The sequence below is a fragment of the Pelodiscus sinensis genome, chromosome 7 (genome assembly GCF_052426305.1).
Source record: "Pelodiscus sinensis isolate ZL-2025 chromosome 7, ASM5242630v1, whole genome shotgun sequence".
NCBI lineage: Eukaryota > Metazoa > Chordata > Testudines > Trionychidae > Pelodiscus > Pelodiscus sinensis.
Genome location: NC_143058.1, coordinates 68,885,960 through 68,902,658, shown reverse-complemented (window position 1 = coordinate 68,902,658; position 16,699 = coordinate 68,885,960). Strand labels below are relative to the sequence as shown.

Sequence of the window (16,699 nt, the reverse complement as noted above, 5' to 3'; positions counted from 1 at the left end):
TTAATTTTAGATTGTGAGGCCACTTGCTATTTTTTTAAATATAATAAAGGAGTTGGAACCAGAAAATGGCAACAAGAGGAGGCAATGTTTGCTCTTCTTTTGATATTCCAGGTGGCTATAGTCAAGCGGGCCTCTTCATGACAACGAAGGCGGTCTAAGATCTTATTGCTGTGTCTAATGTTGAGAGAAGCTTCGAGAGATGTGTGTGTCATAAGCTGTGCCTCAGACAAGAGAATTATATTCCTCCATGCTGTCATATGTGAGTTTGTCCATGAATTTAGGGACGCTGTCCCAATTTAGAACATTTTGCCAATACAGTTTGATAATTAAAGATTCTTGCCTGCAGACTACCTGAAGAACAATTTTTGCTGCCAAATAAGGTCAAGTCTCTTCGGCTTCTTCTCTGAACATGAATTTTGGTGATCCCAGTTGACTAGTGATCTTATTGACCACAGCCCCTACTTGCAACCTGGAACAGAACGTATGCAGAAATGTTCAAATCTATCAAATGTTGATATTGCTAATCAACCAGAAGAGTTTGTCTTGCCTTATATGGCCCCTTTTTTATTAGCATCACATAAATCACTGTGTGGATTGTAAGATACGGGATGTCTTCTGCACAGCTACCCCAGAAATTTTGAGCATATCTACCATAAGCATAATGAATCTTGAAATGTTTTATTAATCAGGCTTTGTGCTTGATGACAAGGATACCACCGCTGTCTCAACAGGCACAGCAGAGAGAATGGGTGCTGGTATGAACTGTTCACCAATCTGCAGGTCCTGTTCCGCATTGTGTATTCCTGTAGCTGTTGAGGAGGAATTGGTCTTTGAGTAATCCCTGCATTCTTGTGGAAGGAGGAGTCCTTATCCCAGGTGCAGCTGCAGAAGCTGGCCTCAGACTGGCTGCAAGCCTCATGGTGCCCACTACTGACAATGCTGATGGGAGGGGTATGAGGCAGGGGGCCCTGAGGAGAGCTCTCTCTTGGAAAATCTAATCTAGGGTTATAAAAAAGTACTCTCGATTCCCTCTCAGTCACAAAATCAAAACGGTTAGGATTGCAAGAACATTTTGGTGATGCCTCTTTGCTATGATTCAACGAAGAAGAGAAGGACTACTTTCAGAGCTGGAGCAGACTGGGTGAAGTGACCAAAACTGAAGATGTGATCTTCAAAGCTAAAAGTAGTGGTGATTCACATAGCTCTGGGACAGTTAGATGGCTCAGTACTATAAAAGCTGTCACCACTGAAAAAGGTTCTAAGGCAGACAGAAGCCATCAAAAATGTCAGGAACTGGTGTTGTGGGCACCAAGAACCTCAGTGCTGAAAGACTGGTACTGGGCAACATTAGAAGCTCTGAGTAAGTCCACACAGAGACATAGTGACCAGTGCCCGACAAAGTGCCAGATGGGGCCATTTTGGACCACCTTCAAAAAGAGGTAGACCCAGGCCATCTGCACCTTTTTATTGTTAGAACCCAGCAAGGGAGACAGAGATCTGATCCCCTTGCTAGAGAAGTGGTCCTTCTTCCCCTGGACGACAGATGTTTTATTGATCTTAAAGGACAGTCTCTAGACTTAAGACACTGAACTGGGGGTAGATCCCAAGTTCACAGGAATACTTGAAAAGGTTTGCTCAGGCTCTTCAGCCACTGATACCTGAGATTCCAAAGATGGGGACACATTCCCAAAAAACCCCCCACAAAAGGCAGGAAAGTCTTCCCTAAACTCTCTTAGGGCACATCTAGGCAGCAGGGATAAAACTGAAATAAACTAAGCAACTTGAGCTATGTCAACTGTGTAACGCATTGAAATAGCTTTTCAGCTTTTGGCACTGTCTGCACAGCAGGAAGTCTGAGGAAGAGCCCTCTTCCTCCAACTCCCCTTACTCATAAAATGAGGGTTACAGGAATCAGGTTAAGAAGTCTTCCAGCTTGACCTTATTTTGATATTATGTGGAAATAACTGCTTGTAGTGTAGACAGACTATGTTATTTCAGAATAACATCAGTTATTCTGAAATAACACTGCACTGCTGTGTTGACGTACCCTTAGAGAGAGTTTTTCGTCTGTCAGTAATATGCCCCTCCCCAGGACACAATAGTGACACCGCTTAAAGCCATCACTGCATCACAATGAGCAATTCTTAAATCCAGAAGACTTTGGCTCTGCTGTAAGGGCTGAACCTAGTGCCACACATCTTACCAGAGAAATAAAAAAATAAGGGCTTGGGTTGTTTTCAAAAAGGAGGGGAGGGATCGGGGCGGATATAGGGCAGGGTGAGCGGGGCGGCTGACCCAGGCCCCGCGCTTCAAAAAGCCCCGTGCATGCGCTGTGGCTCCACCGCGCATGCGCCATGGCAAAGGGGGACCCTGCGAAATTGGGCTGCCCTGGGCCCCGCAAAATGGCCATGTGCCCCAGGGAGGGATAAACACCTTCATCCCACCACTCCCAATTTTTCACACTACAAAAGGGTTAATCACATTGAGAGAATTGGACACTACGTTTCTGACTCAGAAATAGGCAGTAAGAAGGAACAGGAGGACAGCTGAGGATGCCATACCCTTCATGCCCCTATCTGGGTCACACAAGAGGCTTGGGGAGCAGTTGTGGTCCAACAGACACTGCCAAAAGAATGTGAAATCAGGGAAATGAGCACAGAGTGCAAAACACAGACATGCACTCAAACAGCAGCTTAATTTTTGTCTAGGTCCAGAAACAAAAAAACTGATTTTGCCCTTCTCTACCAAATTTAGAAATATAAAGTCTATTGATATAAATTAAACAACATTTATCTCGGAATAATAAATATCCTCTTTAAATACTTATGGGTTCAGTTAAGCTAGTTATCTTCTGAAGATCTTAAAATGGAATATTAATAAGCATAAACAAGCACTGTGAACATCCTTATATAATTCCTGTTCAGATGCTGACCATATGTATTACCAGTGCTTTTTTTTGTTTACAAAAAAAAACCCTCCCCCCCCCCTCCCCCCACACATGCCAGGCTGAAATGCGGTCACGGCCCCTTTAATTGCCACGTGTCCAGAGTTGGCTTCCGTCACAAGTGCTCACAGGGCTGGCTGGGGGCTGTGCTGGGGAAAAGTGGCGAGTGCTCCCAAAAGAAGGAGCATACTGTCATAAAAAAGGCACTGAGTACTACTGTATTGTTTATACCTAAAAGCAGGTCAATATGTTGTACATATTTTAACCAAAATTTAATCTATGAGTGACAAATATGTAAAATAAACAGCTTTCACGCTATTTGAGTAACTGCACAAACAAAAGTTGTCTACTTCAAGGAAAATTTGACTAGCAGAACACATCAACAGGAAGCAAGCACAATTACTCTAATAGCTCAGCACCATGTTCTTAGTTCACACTACTTGGTTAATAAATCACAAGGGCTTCTAAATGGTCCTTGATCTAATCTTTATATAATGTATTTCCAGATCAGAGGCACTGTACTTTTCCAGCTGATATTTTCATTCACTGCCCATATATTAACAGAAAATGTAATTAAAAAAACAAACATTTTTTTTCAAAAATCCAATTTAAGGTCAAACAGAAATACAAATTACTTTCAGGAACAAAATCATGCTTTAGTACAAAGGCGACTGAAGTCAGCCCTTAACTCAGAAGTGTAACTTTTAGGGGCAACAGATCTCAGCATGCAATGCTCCATTGTGAACCAGCTGGTCAGAATGCCAGAGTTCCATGTTTTCTCCCATGTTCCATGTCTCCAGAATGATATTTTTAATACAAATAAAGTATAATCCTTTGATTCCTTGCGAAGCAAATTATGGGAACACCCTGCTTAACTAGTTGATTTACCCGAACTAAGAAAGCATATTGTATAAAGACAGAAATCCAGGTGAATGCTTGCATATAAAGTGCATAGAGTTGACCTGGGGTTCCAATAAATAATAATCTACATCAATGAAAAGAAAAATAAAGCTCTGTTGTCAATTTTTATAAATATAGTAAATATAGAGATTTAAATGTGCAGAGAAAATGCTACAGGACTTACAAGGTCACTTTCGCCACTTTACGAAAATTCTAACAAATAAATATAAGAAAAACCTGGATCAATTCCAGATCACTTGACTAATCTCTGAGCCAAACAAATTAAGGAAAATGCAGGAAATCCAGATTTCAGGAATGTGCAGCATGTCACAAACTATAAAGCTTTAACAGAATTCAATTCACCAAAGGTAGGGATAGTTTACTTTCCTAGAGTGAGAAAAATCATGTAATCAAAATTATATATACTGTGGTCACCACAAAGGAAGTACTGGCAAACACGTCCCAGTAATTTACAGGTAGCATTTTTTATAAACTTGAAAAGTTTTGTCATCGATGATCAGAAAAGGGGGATTAGAAGGTTGGAGAAAATATTAACAAGAGGTACTACATAATGAATATTCAAGACGAATCTTGAATCTACAGGGAAACACTATATTCTTGAATATTTTATGCCATGTAGCTTAACAACAGGTAAGAGGAGGAAAAAGTCTTTACAAAACAGACACTATTACCACAGAACCGGCAAGTGTTTCTACACCTGCATAGCAAAAGTATAAAAAATAAAAACTAGCTGTTAATTATATGGAAGGGTCCAAATGCTCACATTCATGTCTATGACTTGACCCTCTACCAATGTATAAAGGTAATTGCAAAGCAAACAAAAGAAAGGGACTGTCAGTAGAATACCACCTAACTGAACTTTTAATTTAGACTACGTATAGATTGGCATGGTTTTCCGGAAATGCTTTTAACGGAAAAATTTTCCATTAAAAAGCATTTTCGGAACAGAGCGTCTAGATTGACACGGACGCTTTTTCGCAAAAGCACTTTTTGCAGAAAAGCGTCTGTGCCAATCTAGATATGCTTTTCCGCAAAAAAGCCCCGATCGCCATTTTCGCGATCGGGGCTTTTTTGCAGAAAACAAATATGAGCTGTCTACTTTTGACTTTTGCCTGAATGGGAGCAGAATAGTATTTCCGCAAGAAGCACTGATTTCTTACAGTAGGAAGTCAGTGCTTTTGCGGAAATTCAAGCGGCCAGTGTAGTCAGCTGGCAAGTTTTTCCGGAAAAGCGGCTGATGTCTCCAGCAGCATATTCAATCCTCAAAGATTGGCTTGAACCACATACACTAACTAGTGACACATTTAGTACTAGTAGCCAACAGTTTTTATACTACCCTACAAAGCAACATTTTCATAATTATTTATATAGTTGTGACTCACAGGAGTGAGTTTGTTGCAAGATTTTAAAAATTCTGAACTCTGGATTTCTTCTCTTCCCACATAAGGATGAACAGGTTTAACTAAAATTTTCAACAGATACAGTTAAAACGGTGTAACTATGGCTACGTCTAGACTGCAAGCCTCTTGTGAAAGAGGCTTTTTCGAAAGATACTTTCAATAAAGCGTCTAGACTACAACCAGTACTTTCAAAAAAGCAAGCCGCTTTTTCGAAAGAGCACCCAGGCAGTCTGGATGCTCTCTTTCGAAAAAGCACAGTTTGCATTATATAGCTCTTTTCAAGAGCGCTTTCGAAAAGAGGCACTTACTCGTAAAACGAAGTTTTCTGTGGTCAAAAAAACTGCTGCGTTCTTTCAATTTACTGTCAAAAGAATGCAGCAGTCTAGATGCAGGGGAGGGTGTTTTTTTTTTTTTGTTTTTTTTTTTTAAAGGCCACTTTTTTCAAAAAAACCCTGTAGTCTAGACACACCCTAAGTGTGCAGTTCAGGCCAGGCAAATATAGACTTTTGAGTTGAAAAGAGTCAAGTGACCTGTCTGCATCAAGGAGTATGAAAAATTTAGCAAAGGGGGGATAAAGTCCTATTTAACTAAAAATAGAATATTTTGATTCTGTATGAGCTGTCCAGACTGAGAAAAATATAAACCAGAATCCATGTATAGGTTATAAGAAGCCAAAAAGGATATATAAACAACTGCCCTCACAATATGCATGAGTACTTTCTAGACAGAGGACATATCTCCGGTACTGAGTTGCTCACAATCTCTATACTTTATAAATCCCCTATTCATGTAACATTGCACATATCAGTTAATGTATTTTAACCAACGACTGTTAATCAGGGACAATATCTTTAGCATGAGATTAATAATTCTTGGAGAGACTGTCCATAGACTCCATGTTTGAAATGCATTCCAAAGCCCCTTTTTTACTTTTAGTATAGTAACAACATTTCTTCTCTTCCTATATTTCTCTCCGGATAGGTCACACTCCCTCCTCTGGTATATATCCCCCTGTATATAATCCAAGATAGCAGAAACCAACTCACTGCAGTCATGCCAATTAGTTGGGGGGAGTTTGTTCCTTGAGATAAAAAAAACTACTCTCCCCTTTCCCTTCAAGTCCATAGTAGAGGCTCCTTTCCTGGACACCATCTTTTGTTTTATTGTAAGTTCGCACAAACATTTGGAATTTTCAAGAGCACTGATTTAAAATAAAACCAGTAAGGTAGGACACACAGCTTTTTTGGGAACAGAGGTTTTGGGATTTCTGTAAGTACCCAGTATTGGGCTGGATACCACAGAAGAACAATTTCAAGGGACTCAGACATTGAGAGGTATCCTTTGTCCATCTATCTACTAGATCAGGGGTCTCCAAACTACGGCCCGCGGGCCGGATGCGGCCCGCGAGGCCCTCTCATCCGGCCCGTGGAGACCTTTTTGGCTTGTTGGTGGCCGTTGCGCTTTATTGCTTGTGAACATCCGGGCTCTGCGCGTCCCTCACAGCGAGAGGGGTTGGGACTTGGCGTGGACAATTGCTCCCTATTGGCCAGTGCGTTCTTATCCTATTGGCTAGCTCTCTCATGAGGTCACTAGTGGGCTGGGCTCTCGATTGGTTGAGCGCACGAGCCTAAATCTGCGTTCGATTGGCTCGTGGCCCAGCTTGACCTTGGATTGGTACAGGGCTATGACGTAGTCTCCTTTATGCCACCCAATCAGCGAAGGGGCTAGTAGCTGGTTTATGGGGCTCTTGGCTCGAGAGGGGGCTGAAGTGGGTACTTCGCGCGCGGGGGGGGGGGGGATACCTGAGGAGCTGGTGCCCATTGCAGGAGGCGGTCTGGTTGCTGTGGCACAGCCTCTGGGTGACGCTGTGCCGTGCCTAACGCGCTGCCCTGGTCCCTGCAGTGCGCCCTGAAGAAACATCCCTCTCCCTTCCACGTCTGGTCTCTCTCATCCACAACCCAGAGCAGCACCGCCCTGCCGGGTATCAGTCTGTGGGAGCGTTGGGCACTGCTTTCCAACTTCCTTTACCAAGTGATAACGTGTCTGCTTTCAAACCAGCTTTTCCCATTAAAATGCATGCCCCTTGTTCCATGGGGCTATGTTACAAATTGTCACCTCATTCCCTGCATGATAGGAGAGCGATCACATCTCTTCAAGTGTGAGCGTCTTAGGCTGAACATATTGCCAGGATTATGTTGCTTACAATTTTCATCACATTGCGCAGGTGGAAATGAGTTCTCAGCAGTTTTCCCGTTCTGGAGCCCCTCCTGCAGGACTAGGACAAGCACCACCCCCAATTTCAAACAGTGGATCTATTTTAATAAATAATTAAAAACAACATCCATGTTTTGATTGTTTTTTATTTGGACCTCAAGTGTGTAGTTGGCCCCCGAACTGCTGTTTGATAGTTAATGCGGCCCTCGGGCAGAAAAGTTTGGAGACCCCTGTACTAGATGAAGACACGGGTAACTAACTCAGAAGAGCTCATGAATGGCTGGTGGTATTAGGGAGCTAATATCCAGTGCCCACAAGCAAAACTCCTCACTAGAGGCAGAGGGCAAGGGATTCAAAATGAAATTCAGACCACAGTTATCTCCCATTTATTTTCTGATGCAAGCCTATAGTTCACATGCAAACTTCAGCAGTGCAGTACTACAAGCACTCTTGAAGTAGGCTCTCATTCACATGCCTCTAGCTTTTCAATGACTGCTTGCTATTAGCAATATTGGCATGTGTGGACAATCACTCAAAGAACTTATGGTTTCCTTACAGTAAATGTAGTTCAAGACATGTTGAGCACACAGATTCTACATCCAGCCCTTTCTTCTACTAAGTAAAGGCCCAACCTCAGGTTTCCTATTGGAAAATGAAGTGAGCATGTACTACTACCTCGTTCCCCTCTGCTATGGGAATCAAGAGGTATAGAGGGGCTCAGACATGGCCCTAGAGACATTGCTATTCAAAAAAAAAAATCTGATCTCATGCACATATGATGCATGTGCACCAAAAGTGAAATGTGTAGAAAACACATTTCAAAGAGCTAGTTTATTGTAAGGTGATTTTTACCAGATTTCTACTTGATTTCCAGCCTCAACAACACTTCTTTAGGTAAGTTATTTCATCTTTCATTGCAAGACCCTTGGGGGAAAAGATTTTTTTGTTTTGTTTTGTAAAGCACCTAGCAAGCTTTAGGCGTTGCATAATTATTACTGCTAGGCCCACAGATTTATATAGCCTCTTGCCATTCCAACAACTAGTATAAATGTGGAATGTCATACATCTACCTGGATCTGTAAAAAAACATGCACTGAAAACATGTTAAATTGTTCCAATAATAAACTCAATTATAATTATAAACAGTTCAACTCACTGATGACAGTTAACATTTTTAAATTGTGCATTCAATTTTTCAACTCAACAATGACACAACTTTGCACTGTTTTGCCCAATGTAAAACCAAATTGAAAAACCAATCCATCTCCAAAAAGATAACATTCTAGATATTAAACTTTAATCTGCTTGTTGCTAGTTAAGTGATAAAGCTCATCCTTGAAGTACTGTGAATTACTAATCAATGACATGTATGTATCAAGACCTTCTGCACTGTAAAATATTATTGCTTATGAGTAAATACTTGGGTAATTTAATGACTTTCACCATTCTTTTGGCTTTTCTACTATTTCCTTTTTCCAGCTTCCACTTTACAGATAAAAAGGCACATATTAAAAAAAAATCCAGCCCAAAACACAAGGGACACATGCAACCTCTAAAGTTGAGTATATTTGTAAACTTTCTCCTCATCTACAGCTACCCCCTTCTTTAATTTTCCTCATCTTAACTGAATAAGACTAAAATCTTTTGTTCGTGGGTTTAATTTTGTCTTTTGAAAAAGTCCTGCACACTTGTATTCATGATGCTATGCAAATATTTTTAAAAGCATGATATAATTAATTACACTTTATAAATCACTCTCTCTCTCTCTAATTCTGTTTCAGAATAAGCCACATTAAGCTTCTCTACATAAGGACCTCTTCACGCTGAGTGCACTTCCATTGGTAACATTAATTTTGTTAAAAAAAAGTATGCAGAATATTCCACAGTGCTCATTCAAAATGTCCAAAATGATGTAAGGATCACTACCAAAGTGTTTATACCCCAAATCAATCTACCTTTAAAATGTTAAGATGCCGTTTAGAATAATTTCTAGATTATAAATAAGATTTAACACTAGTTATATTTGCTAATTTTAAAAAAATGATTACTGAGCCACAATTAGCAGGTTGGCACCAAAACCAACATGCTTACTTCCAATTATTTTGCCAAATCAAATACTGAACTTAAATTCTATTCCCAGAGCCACGTAGTTGCAGAATGATATCTATAGTGCTGCTGTATAGGAAAAAATAAAATCACAATAATATTAGCTTCTGCTTTTTAGAAAAGGGTGGGAAGCTGAAAAGAACCATGACAAATATTTATTATTTTCAAGCTTCTAAGATGGTATTTCTAACAAAAAGGAAAAATAAGAATATTACAAAATGTAGTCAAGACATTCTTTCAAGTATTTTCAATTGCTGTTTAACTCATATCACTCACTATACCTATTTCAAACCAGAATGAAGTTTCTGGAATATGTTCACTATCTTGTTTTGGTCCATGTGCTTGAATGAAAGTTCTCTTTCTCCAATAGAAAACATACAATAAAATCAGCTTAAAATAAATTTATTATGTAATACAAAAATAAGCCTGCTAGACAAGATGCATACACATACAATGCAAAAGAAAAATGGAAAACACGACAAGTAACTTAAAGAACTGAGCCAGGAGGTACAACACACAAATGCCAAAATGAAGTTTACAAAAGCATTTACATTTCCAATGAAATGTTAATGATGCTGACAAAAGAAAAAGAACAAATGCTTGAATATCAAGAACTGGTATTGCCATAACACAGATGAAGATGAATATTAAATCCTTTATGTACTCAGAAATATCTTCAATAAACGTATTTAATAGTTAGCCTCTATCCACAACATTCTTTAGGACAATGTTCACAAAACATACAAATACAAGTGTACAGGAATTGCCATACTGGATCAGGCCATGGACCAATTAGTTTTGTAACCTGTTACAAACAGCAGCCAGTACCATAAACTTTAGAGGAGGAGCAAGAAACTGGAGAAGGCAGGTTATGGGATAAATCGGACCAAAGGAAAGCTTCCAACTTATCCACGACAGTTAAAGGTTGGCTTATATCGCCACCAAAACTTTAAACACACACTCTGGACATGCTTGTTGGCCACATAAATGCCTAATCACTTTTGAAATCCTGTACATTTTAAATCCTGTCACGTTTACTATGACTTGCCTCTCTCAGAATTCTGTGTGTAATTTACATACCTAAATACTTAAAGCTTTGTGGGCTATATTTTCAGATCTGAATCCATCAGAAACAATTTCTCCAACTTCAGCTAGTTTTAAAATTAGTTCCAAATAATGTGAAATTGGCAAAGAATGCCCACACAGGTCCACCTTCATTTTTAAATACATTCAGCAACATGAGTTCACTAGGGGGCATAGACCCTGTATGCGCCATCCTACAATCTTCTAAATGTTCAAAACAAATTAACCAATTACAGCAACGGGGCATATCTGAGGCACACACCTGCGGAGTTTTGTTTGCAATGTCTCAGTGACTACTGTTTTACCTCAACTTTCTTATTCATGTAATGTTGTTGATTTCAAGGATATTTAAAGAGCTTAACTAACCTTCCCTTGCTCTTATTTCATTATAACCCTGGACAAGTGTAGCAACACAACTGGGATAAAATTATATGCTGAGTTTTCATTCAATAATTTATACTATTTTTCTGAATGGCATTTAATAGAACCCACTACATTATTTTATTAGTATTTCAAAGTCCCCAGTACGTTAATTTTCTGAAAAGGTTGCCTGAGTAATTTTCTATTAACATACGCTTCAAAAGGCATATAGCCATAACATAACTATATATTGCTACAAGAAGATCATTTAGACTCACTTGTAACAGTATTTGTATATATAACATCTAAACAGTACTTCTAGATTTAGCTGAGCTGCACTCATTAGCTATTATCAATACTTAAATGTTATGGTCAAGAAATGCTTCCTCATCACCATTCATTGCATATCCTGCTTCACTTATTTTCTTGTTTTGTAAGTGCCCAAGTTGTTTTACAATCTATGCTTTCCTTGAAATGATTCAGACAATGTCAACATTTCACAACACTTTCAACATAACATTGAGCATATAAAACTACATGCCATAGTAAAATGTACATTCTGCTCTCCCTGTTGTCAGTAGGGATATAAAAAAAATTGTTTAAAAATGTAACTGTGTAACCGCTAAAAATCCTAGCAGTTACATGTGCTGTGGGTTCTTCAGTTAAAGCTTATATATAAGTTTTATACTACAGTGAAGCCAACTCCCAGGGAAACCACATGCAACCATAACTATTTAAACAGTTACCCTTTTACATCTCTAGTTGCCAGAGCTTGTCACTATATAGAAGAAATGCCCTGACAAAGGGAAAGTTGGGAAAGGCTCAGCTTTTCCCTACTGCTACTCTATCCCTGGGGCAGAAGAAAACTCCAGCAGCTGGGCACTGACAAGAGCCTTTTCCAGTATCTCCTCCCTGCCACAGCTTGTCCCAATGAGGGAGGTCTTTTCCTGAAGAAGAAAAAGTCTTTGGCATCAAGGCACAGCTTAGGTAAGTAGAGTGGGCCCCCTCAGCCCTGTCTTTCCTCTATTAGCCCAAACTATGACTCATTAGCTACACTAATACTCTGTACCTATGATGTGTTGGCTGAGTGGTTGTACTATAGACATAGCCTTAGTATATAAATACTTCCCTGTCCAATTATGGATATAGTTTGGAACCTTTATGTAAAGGCTATACCAGTAACTTTTTAAAAGAGACTTGATCAGAGGTTATTTGGGTTGAGCTTTGGAATTAACAATAAACTAGGTCTTTGTTAATTGGAAGGGGGCATGGAACATAGTATGATCAGCTGAAGACAAGGATAAAGAGTCAGCTATGTAGAGAGTGAAGAATTTTACCAAAAAAACTCAGCATCAGTAAAAACCGTATAAAACAGCTATGCATTTGGCCTCTAGAATTTAGAAAATACTGGATCCCATTATATTATCTATATTGTCTGAAATACTTTTAAGAAGGGCTGTCAATTAACTCAAGCAATTAACTTTATTAAAAAATCTGATGCGATTAAAAAGTTTTAATTGTACTACTAAACAATAACAATACTCATCTGAAATTTATTACAAATATTTGTGGATTTTTTTTCCCCTACATTTTCTATTACAGGCAGTCCCCGGGTTACGTAAAAGATAGGGACTGTAGGTTTGTTCTTAAGTTGAATCTGTATGTAAGTCGGAACTGGTGTCTAGATTCAGCCACTGCTGAAACTGACCGCCAGTTCTGACTTACATACAGATTCAACTTAAGAACCCCAAATCCCCAAGTCAGCTGCTGCTGAAACTGATCAGCGGCTGAATCAGGACGACTGGGGCAGAGCAGCTGGGGTGCTGCCGGGTTGGTCCAGTAGTGCCCAGAGCGGCGCTGCGGGACCAACTGGCAGCGCCCCAGCTGCTCTGCCCCAGGGTCCACAACAAAAGCCTGGTCTGCTGGGGGGGGCACACTAGCTGCGCCCCCCCTCCCCCCAGCAGACCAGGGACACAGGGAGCAAAGCTGCAGCGGCGGGGTGCCGCGCCTCTGAGGCTTTGCTCTGGCACGGGACCTGCCGCCGCTGCGGCTTTGCTCCCGGTGCCCCTGGTCTGCTGGAGACTGTCCCCAGCAGACCAGGGGCACCGCGAGCAAAGCCGCAGCCGCGGCGGGGTCCCACGCTTCTGAGGCTTTGCCAGTGTTCTGAGAATACTGCCATGTTCTCACTTTCAAGAAAGCGGCTGCGGCTTTGCTCGCGGTGCCCCTGGTCTGCTGGAGATGGTCCCCAGCAGACCAGGGGCACCGGGAGCAGCTTTTCTCGCCCCGGAGGTCAAGGTGGCGGACCGCTGCCTGCGAGCTCCAGGGCGAGAAAGCCCCGTTCGTAAGTGCAGATCCGACATAAGTCGGATCCGCGTAAGTCGGGGACTGCCTGTATATTCATATCAATTATGATATACATGCATATGTCCCTTCATGCTTTGGCCACCATTTCAGAGGACATACTTCCATGCTGATGAAGCATGGAGGGTCATAAGAATATCTGGCACTTAAGCATCTTGCAATACTGGCTACAACACTGCCATGTTCTCACTTTCAAGTGACACTGTAAATAATGAGCAGACACTGGCTGAACAAAAGTAGGACTCAATGGACTTGTAGGCTCTAAAGTTTTACATCATTTTGGTTTTGAGTGCAGTTATGTAAAAAAATCTACATTTATAAACTGCACTTTCATGATACAGAAGTTGCACTACAGTATCTGCATGAGGGGGAACTAAAAAATGCCATTTCTTATATATTTATATTTTTACCCTGTAAATGTGAGCACTGTACAACTTTATATCATATTGTAATTCACTTTTTGAAAATGTAGAAAATTAAAAAATATTTAAAATAGTATTTCATTAAGTGTGATTAAAACTGCAATTAATAGTTTAAAAAATCTTGTGATTAATGTTAAGTTTGACAGCCCTACTTCTAAGATTTATATTGACCATTTCATACTAGATCAAACTGTTGCACAGTATGAATAGAGCAATATCTGAGATTTACAGCCGATTATGAACATCTTAAAGACAGAAATTTTGTCACTAGGAAAGAACTAAAGAGATATTAAGTAGATAAAACACAAAGGGTAGGACCATTTCTATTTTTTGATAGATAGATAGAGATAGCGAGATAGAGAGAGAGAGAGAGAGAGAGAGAGAGAGATAACTGCTAAAAAATTCAGAGCAAGACAAGGTGGGTGATGTAATTTTTTTTTTTTTTATTGGGCCAACATCTGTTAGTGGAAAGAACAAGCTTTCAAACTTCAGAGTTGTTTTACAGGTCTGAAGAAAGAAAAGGAGCTCTATGGAGCTCAACAGCTTGTTCCTTCCACCAATAAAGGTAGCGGTCCAATAAAAGATCACTTCACCATTCTTTGTCATCAACTCTCCGGGGACCAATACAGCTAGTAGAACAACTGAAGTACTTTTATTTGCAGTCATTAATACTTACTTTTAAAACTGTTTTAAAAATCTTTACCAATTTTTCTTTTTTACTTGGAATATATTTTCGCTTTACCTACCCCTCTAAAACTAAGATTGTTTACATTCTCTAAAATAAAAGTGGAGTGTAGTATTTTTAGAATGGCAGCTGGTAGGACAGCTCCTAGAGGAGCACTCAGAACACTTTAGTAAGAAATCTCTCTCTTCCTAAGTTAACTAGCTATGAAATTAAAGCAGCTCTGAAAGATACAAAGCTACTTCCTCTTCTATTAATTGAATATTAACATGCATAATTTAAAACATGCTAAAAAGAATACAATTTGGTAATTAACTGTTTATTTTTGCTAATATGATGTACGAAAGGGATCTATTTATGCTAAACACATTTTGTGGGTGCACATGAAACAAAAGAAACAGGTGCAAATTGATTGTTTCATGTATACCTATTTGGGGATTGTCATCTTACTTTATTTTGGTGTACTATTTTATGTTCTAGATATGGTACTATTTTATGTTCTAGATACCATATCTGGAACATAGAGAAATGCAAGTAAGAGGACACATTACAAAATCTTCTTAGAACTCTAGTAAAAGCACCTTTAATTCATGTACAAATTCTCAAATATAACAAAGAACCTATGTTTTAAAACATTTAGATTTTTCTGTTAACAATAAATTTACTTTAAGGAACTAGGAAAGTGGTTTGGCAGATTTTTTTTAAATGTTAATAGTCTATTTTTGGTATTGCATATACAGTATTTGCACAATAAAAGAAAAAAGTTTATATATAACCAAAAATATGAAGGAAACAAAACTGACATTCTTTAATCTAGAGATGCTTGAGGGCTTGTAAAATGCAGAACTTTATGAAACTAGAACCCATTCCTTTAGTTTTGCTCTCCCCGACCTTCCATTCTATACACTATGGTTCTGAAGATGTCCTCGTTTGACTCAGGTGACACTTTTTTCCACACTGTGTCTTTCAAAGCAAGTTCTTGCTGGAGACTTTCATAGTCCAATGGTCCAAAGGAATGCTAGTTGTTTAAGCAACATACATTATTTATTAGTGTATTTGAAGAAAGAAACAAATCTGTGTGTTACAGATATTTGCTCTCAATGCCAACAGACTGAACCTCCACCTGTCTCCACTTTGTGACATTTTATTACAAATAGTTAAGGTAAGTTTTCCAGCTATACATAGAGCTCTCTTTCTAACTATTTAATATGGAATGTTAAATGCACATGCAAATAAAAACAAAAGTAACTTTTTCATACTACTCTATCTTCCATTTGGGAGACTATCGAATCCTTGTAAAATCCTTCAGGAAAAGATATCATTGTTTGCCTCATAACCTCAAGCACCCATAACATATTTAATATCCTTTAGCACAAAAGGAACGGAGTGACCCTCTCCAGAGCCTGGAAACAGAAAGGAGGCCTTAATCTAAAGCAGGGGTGGGGAACCTAAGGCCCCCGGGCTTGCCTGGATCTGGTCCCCGAGGCTCATGGCTCCCCCCCAGCACTGGGGAATCCATGCTAGCACTCGAGCCTCCCCCATGGGGCTGCAGCACACAAACTCTACTAGACTGGGCCCCCAGGCAGCAGTGTACAAAGAGAATGTGGTGGGTGTCTTTCTGCTTCTCAGTCAGGGGCCATGTCATTGAGAGGTTTGGGGTGTCCCCCCCCCTTAACACTTCTCGTGTGTCTAAAAGCCCCTGACTGATTTTTCTGTGGGTCAGCAGATCCAGACCTATGAGCTAGAGTACAATGATGACATTTTTGCAGCCACACAAACACCAAGAGCGACGAGGAGTCCTGTGGCACCTTATAGACTAACTGAAGTGTAGGAGCATAAGCTTTCGTGGGCAAAGACCCACTTCGTCAGATGCATCTGACGAAGTGGGTCTTTGCCCATGAAAGCTTATGCTCCAACACTTCAGTTAGTCTATAAGGTGCCACAGGACTCCTCGTCGCTTTTGCAGATTCAGACTAACACGGCTACCCCTCTGATACTTGACAAACACCAAGTGCACTGCCTCGATACCCTCTGTGAGGAGGTCTACACTTTGAGTTGGAAATGTAAATTGTAGCTCCAGCAGAGCTAGCCACACTGGTTCTGAATGAGTTAGTGAGCTGAAAACAGAGAGCAGTTGTGTGGCAGCATGAGAGGCAAGAGGGGCTAGCTTCCTGGACTATGGCCCCACATGAGACACCAGGCACTG

General features: G+C 40.1%; 1 protein-coding gene across 2 annotated transcripts in view; it reads right to left on the bottom strand.

Moving 5' to 3' along the window:
- GLS (glutaminase) overlaps positions 1-16,699 on the bottom strand; it is a 120,935-nt gene that overhangs the window by 29,656 nt on the left and 74,580 nt on the right. The window contains exon 15 of one of the 2 annotated variants that reach the window (XM_075934202.2): positions 9,972-15,511. The exons of the other annotated variant lie outside the window; for it this stretch is intronic. Within the exon in view, the coding sequence (XP_075790317.1) occupies positions 15,365-15,511 (147 nt within the window). The 3' untranslated portion in view covers positions 9,972-15,364. Of the gene's footprint in view, positions 1-9,971; positions 15,512-16,699 lie in introns of those variants that run through there. 2 annotated transcript variants of the gene reach the window in all.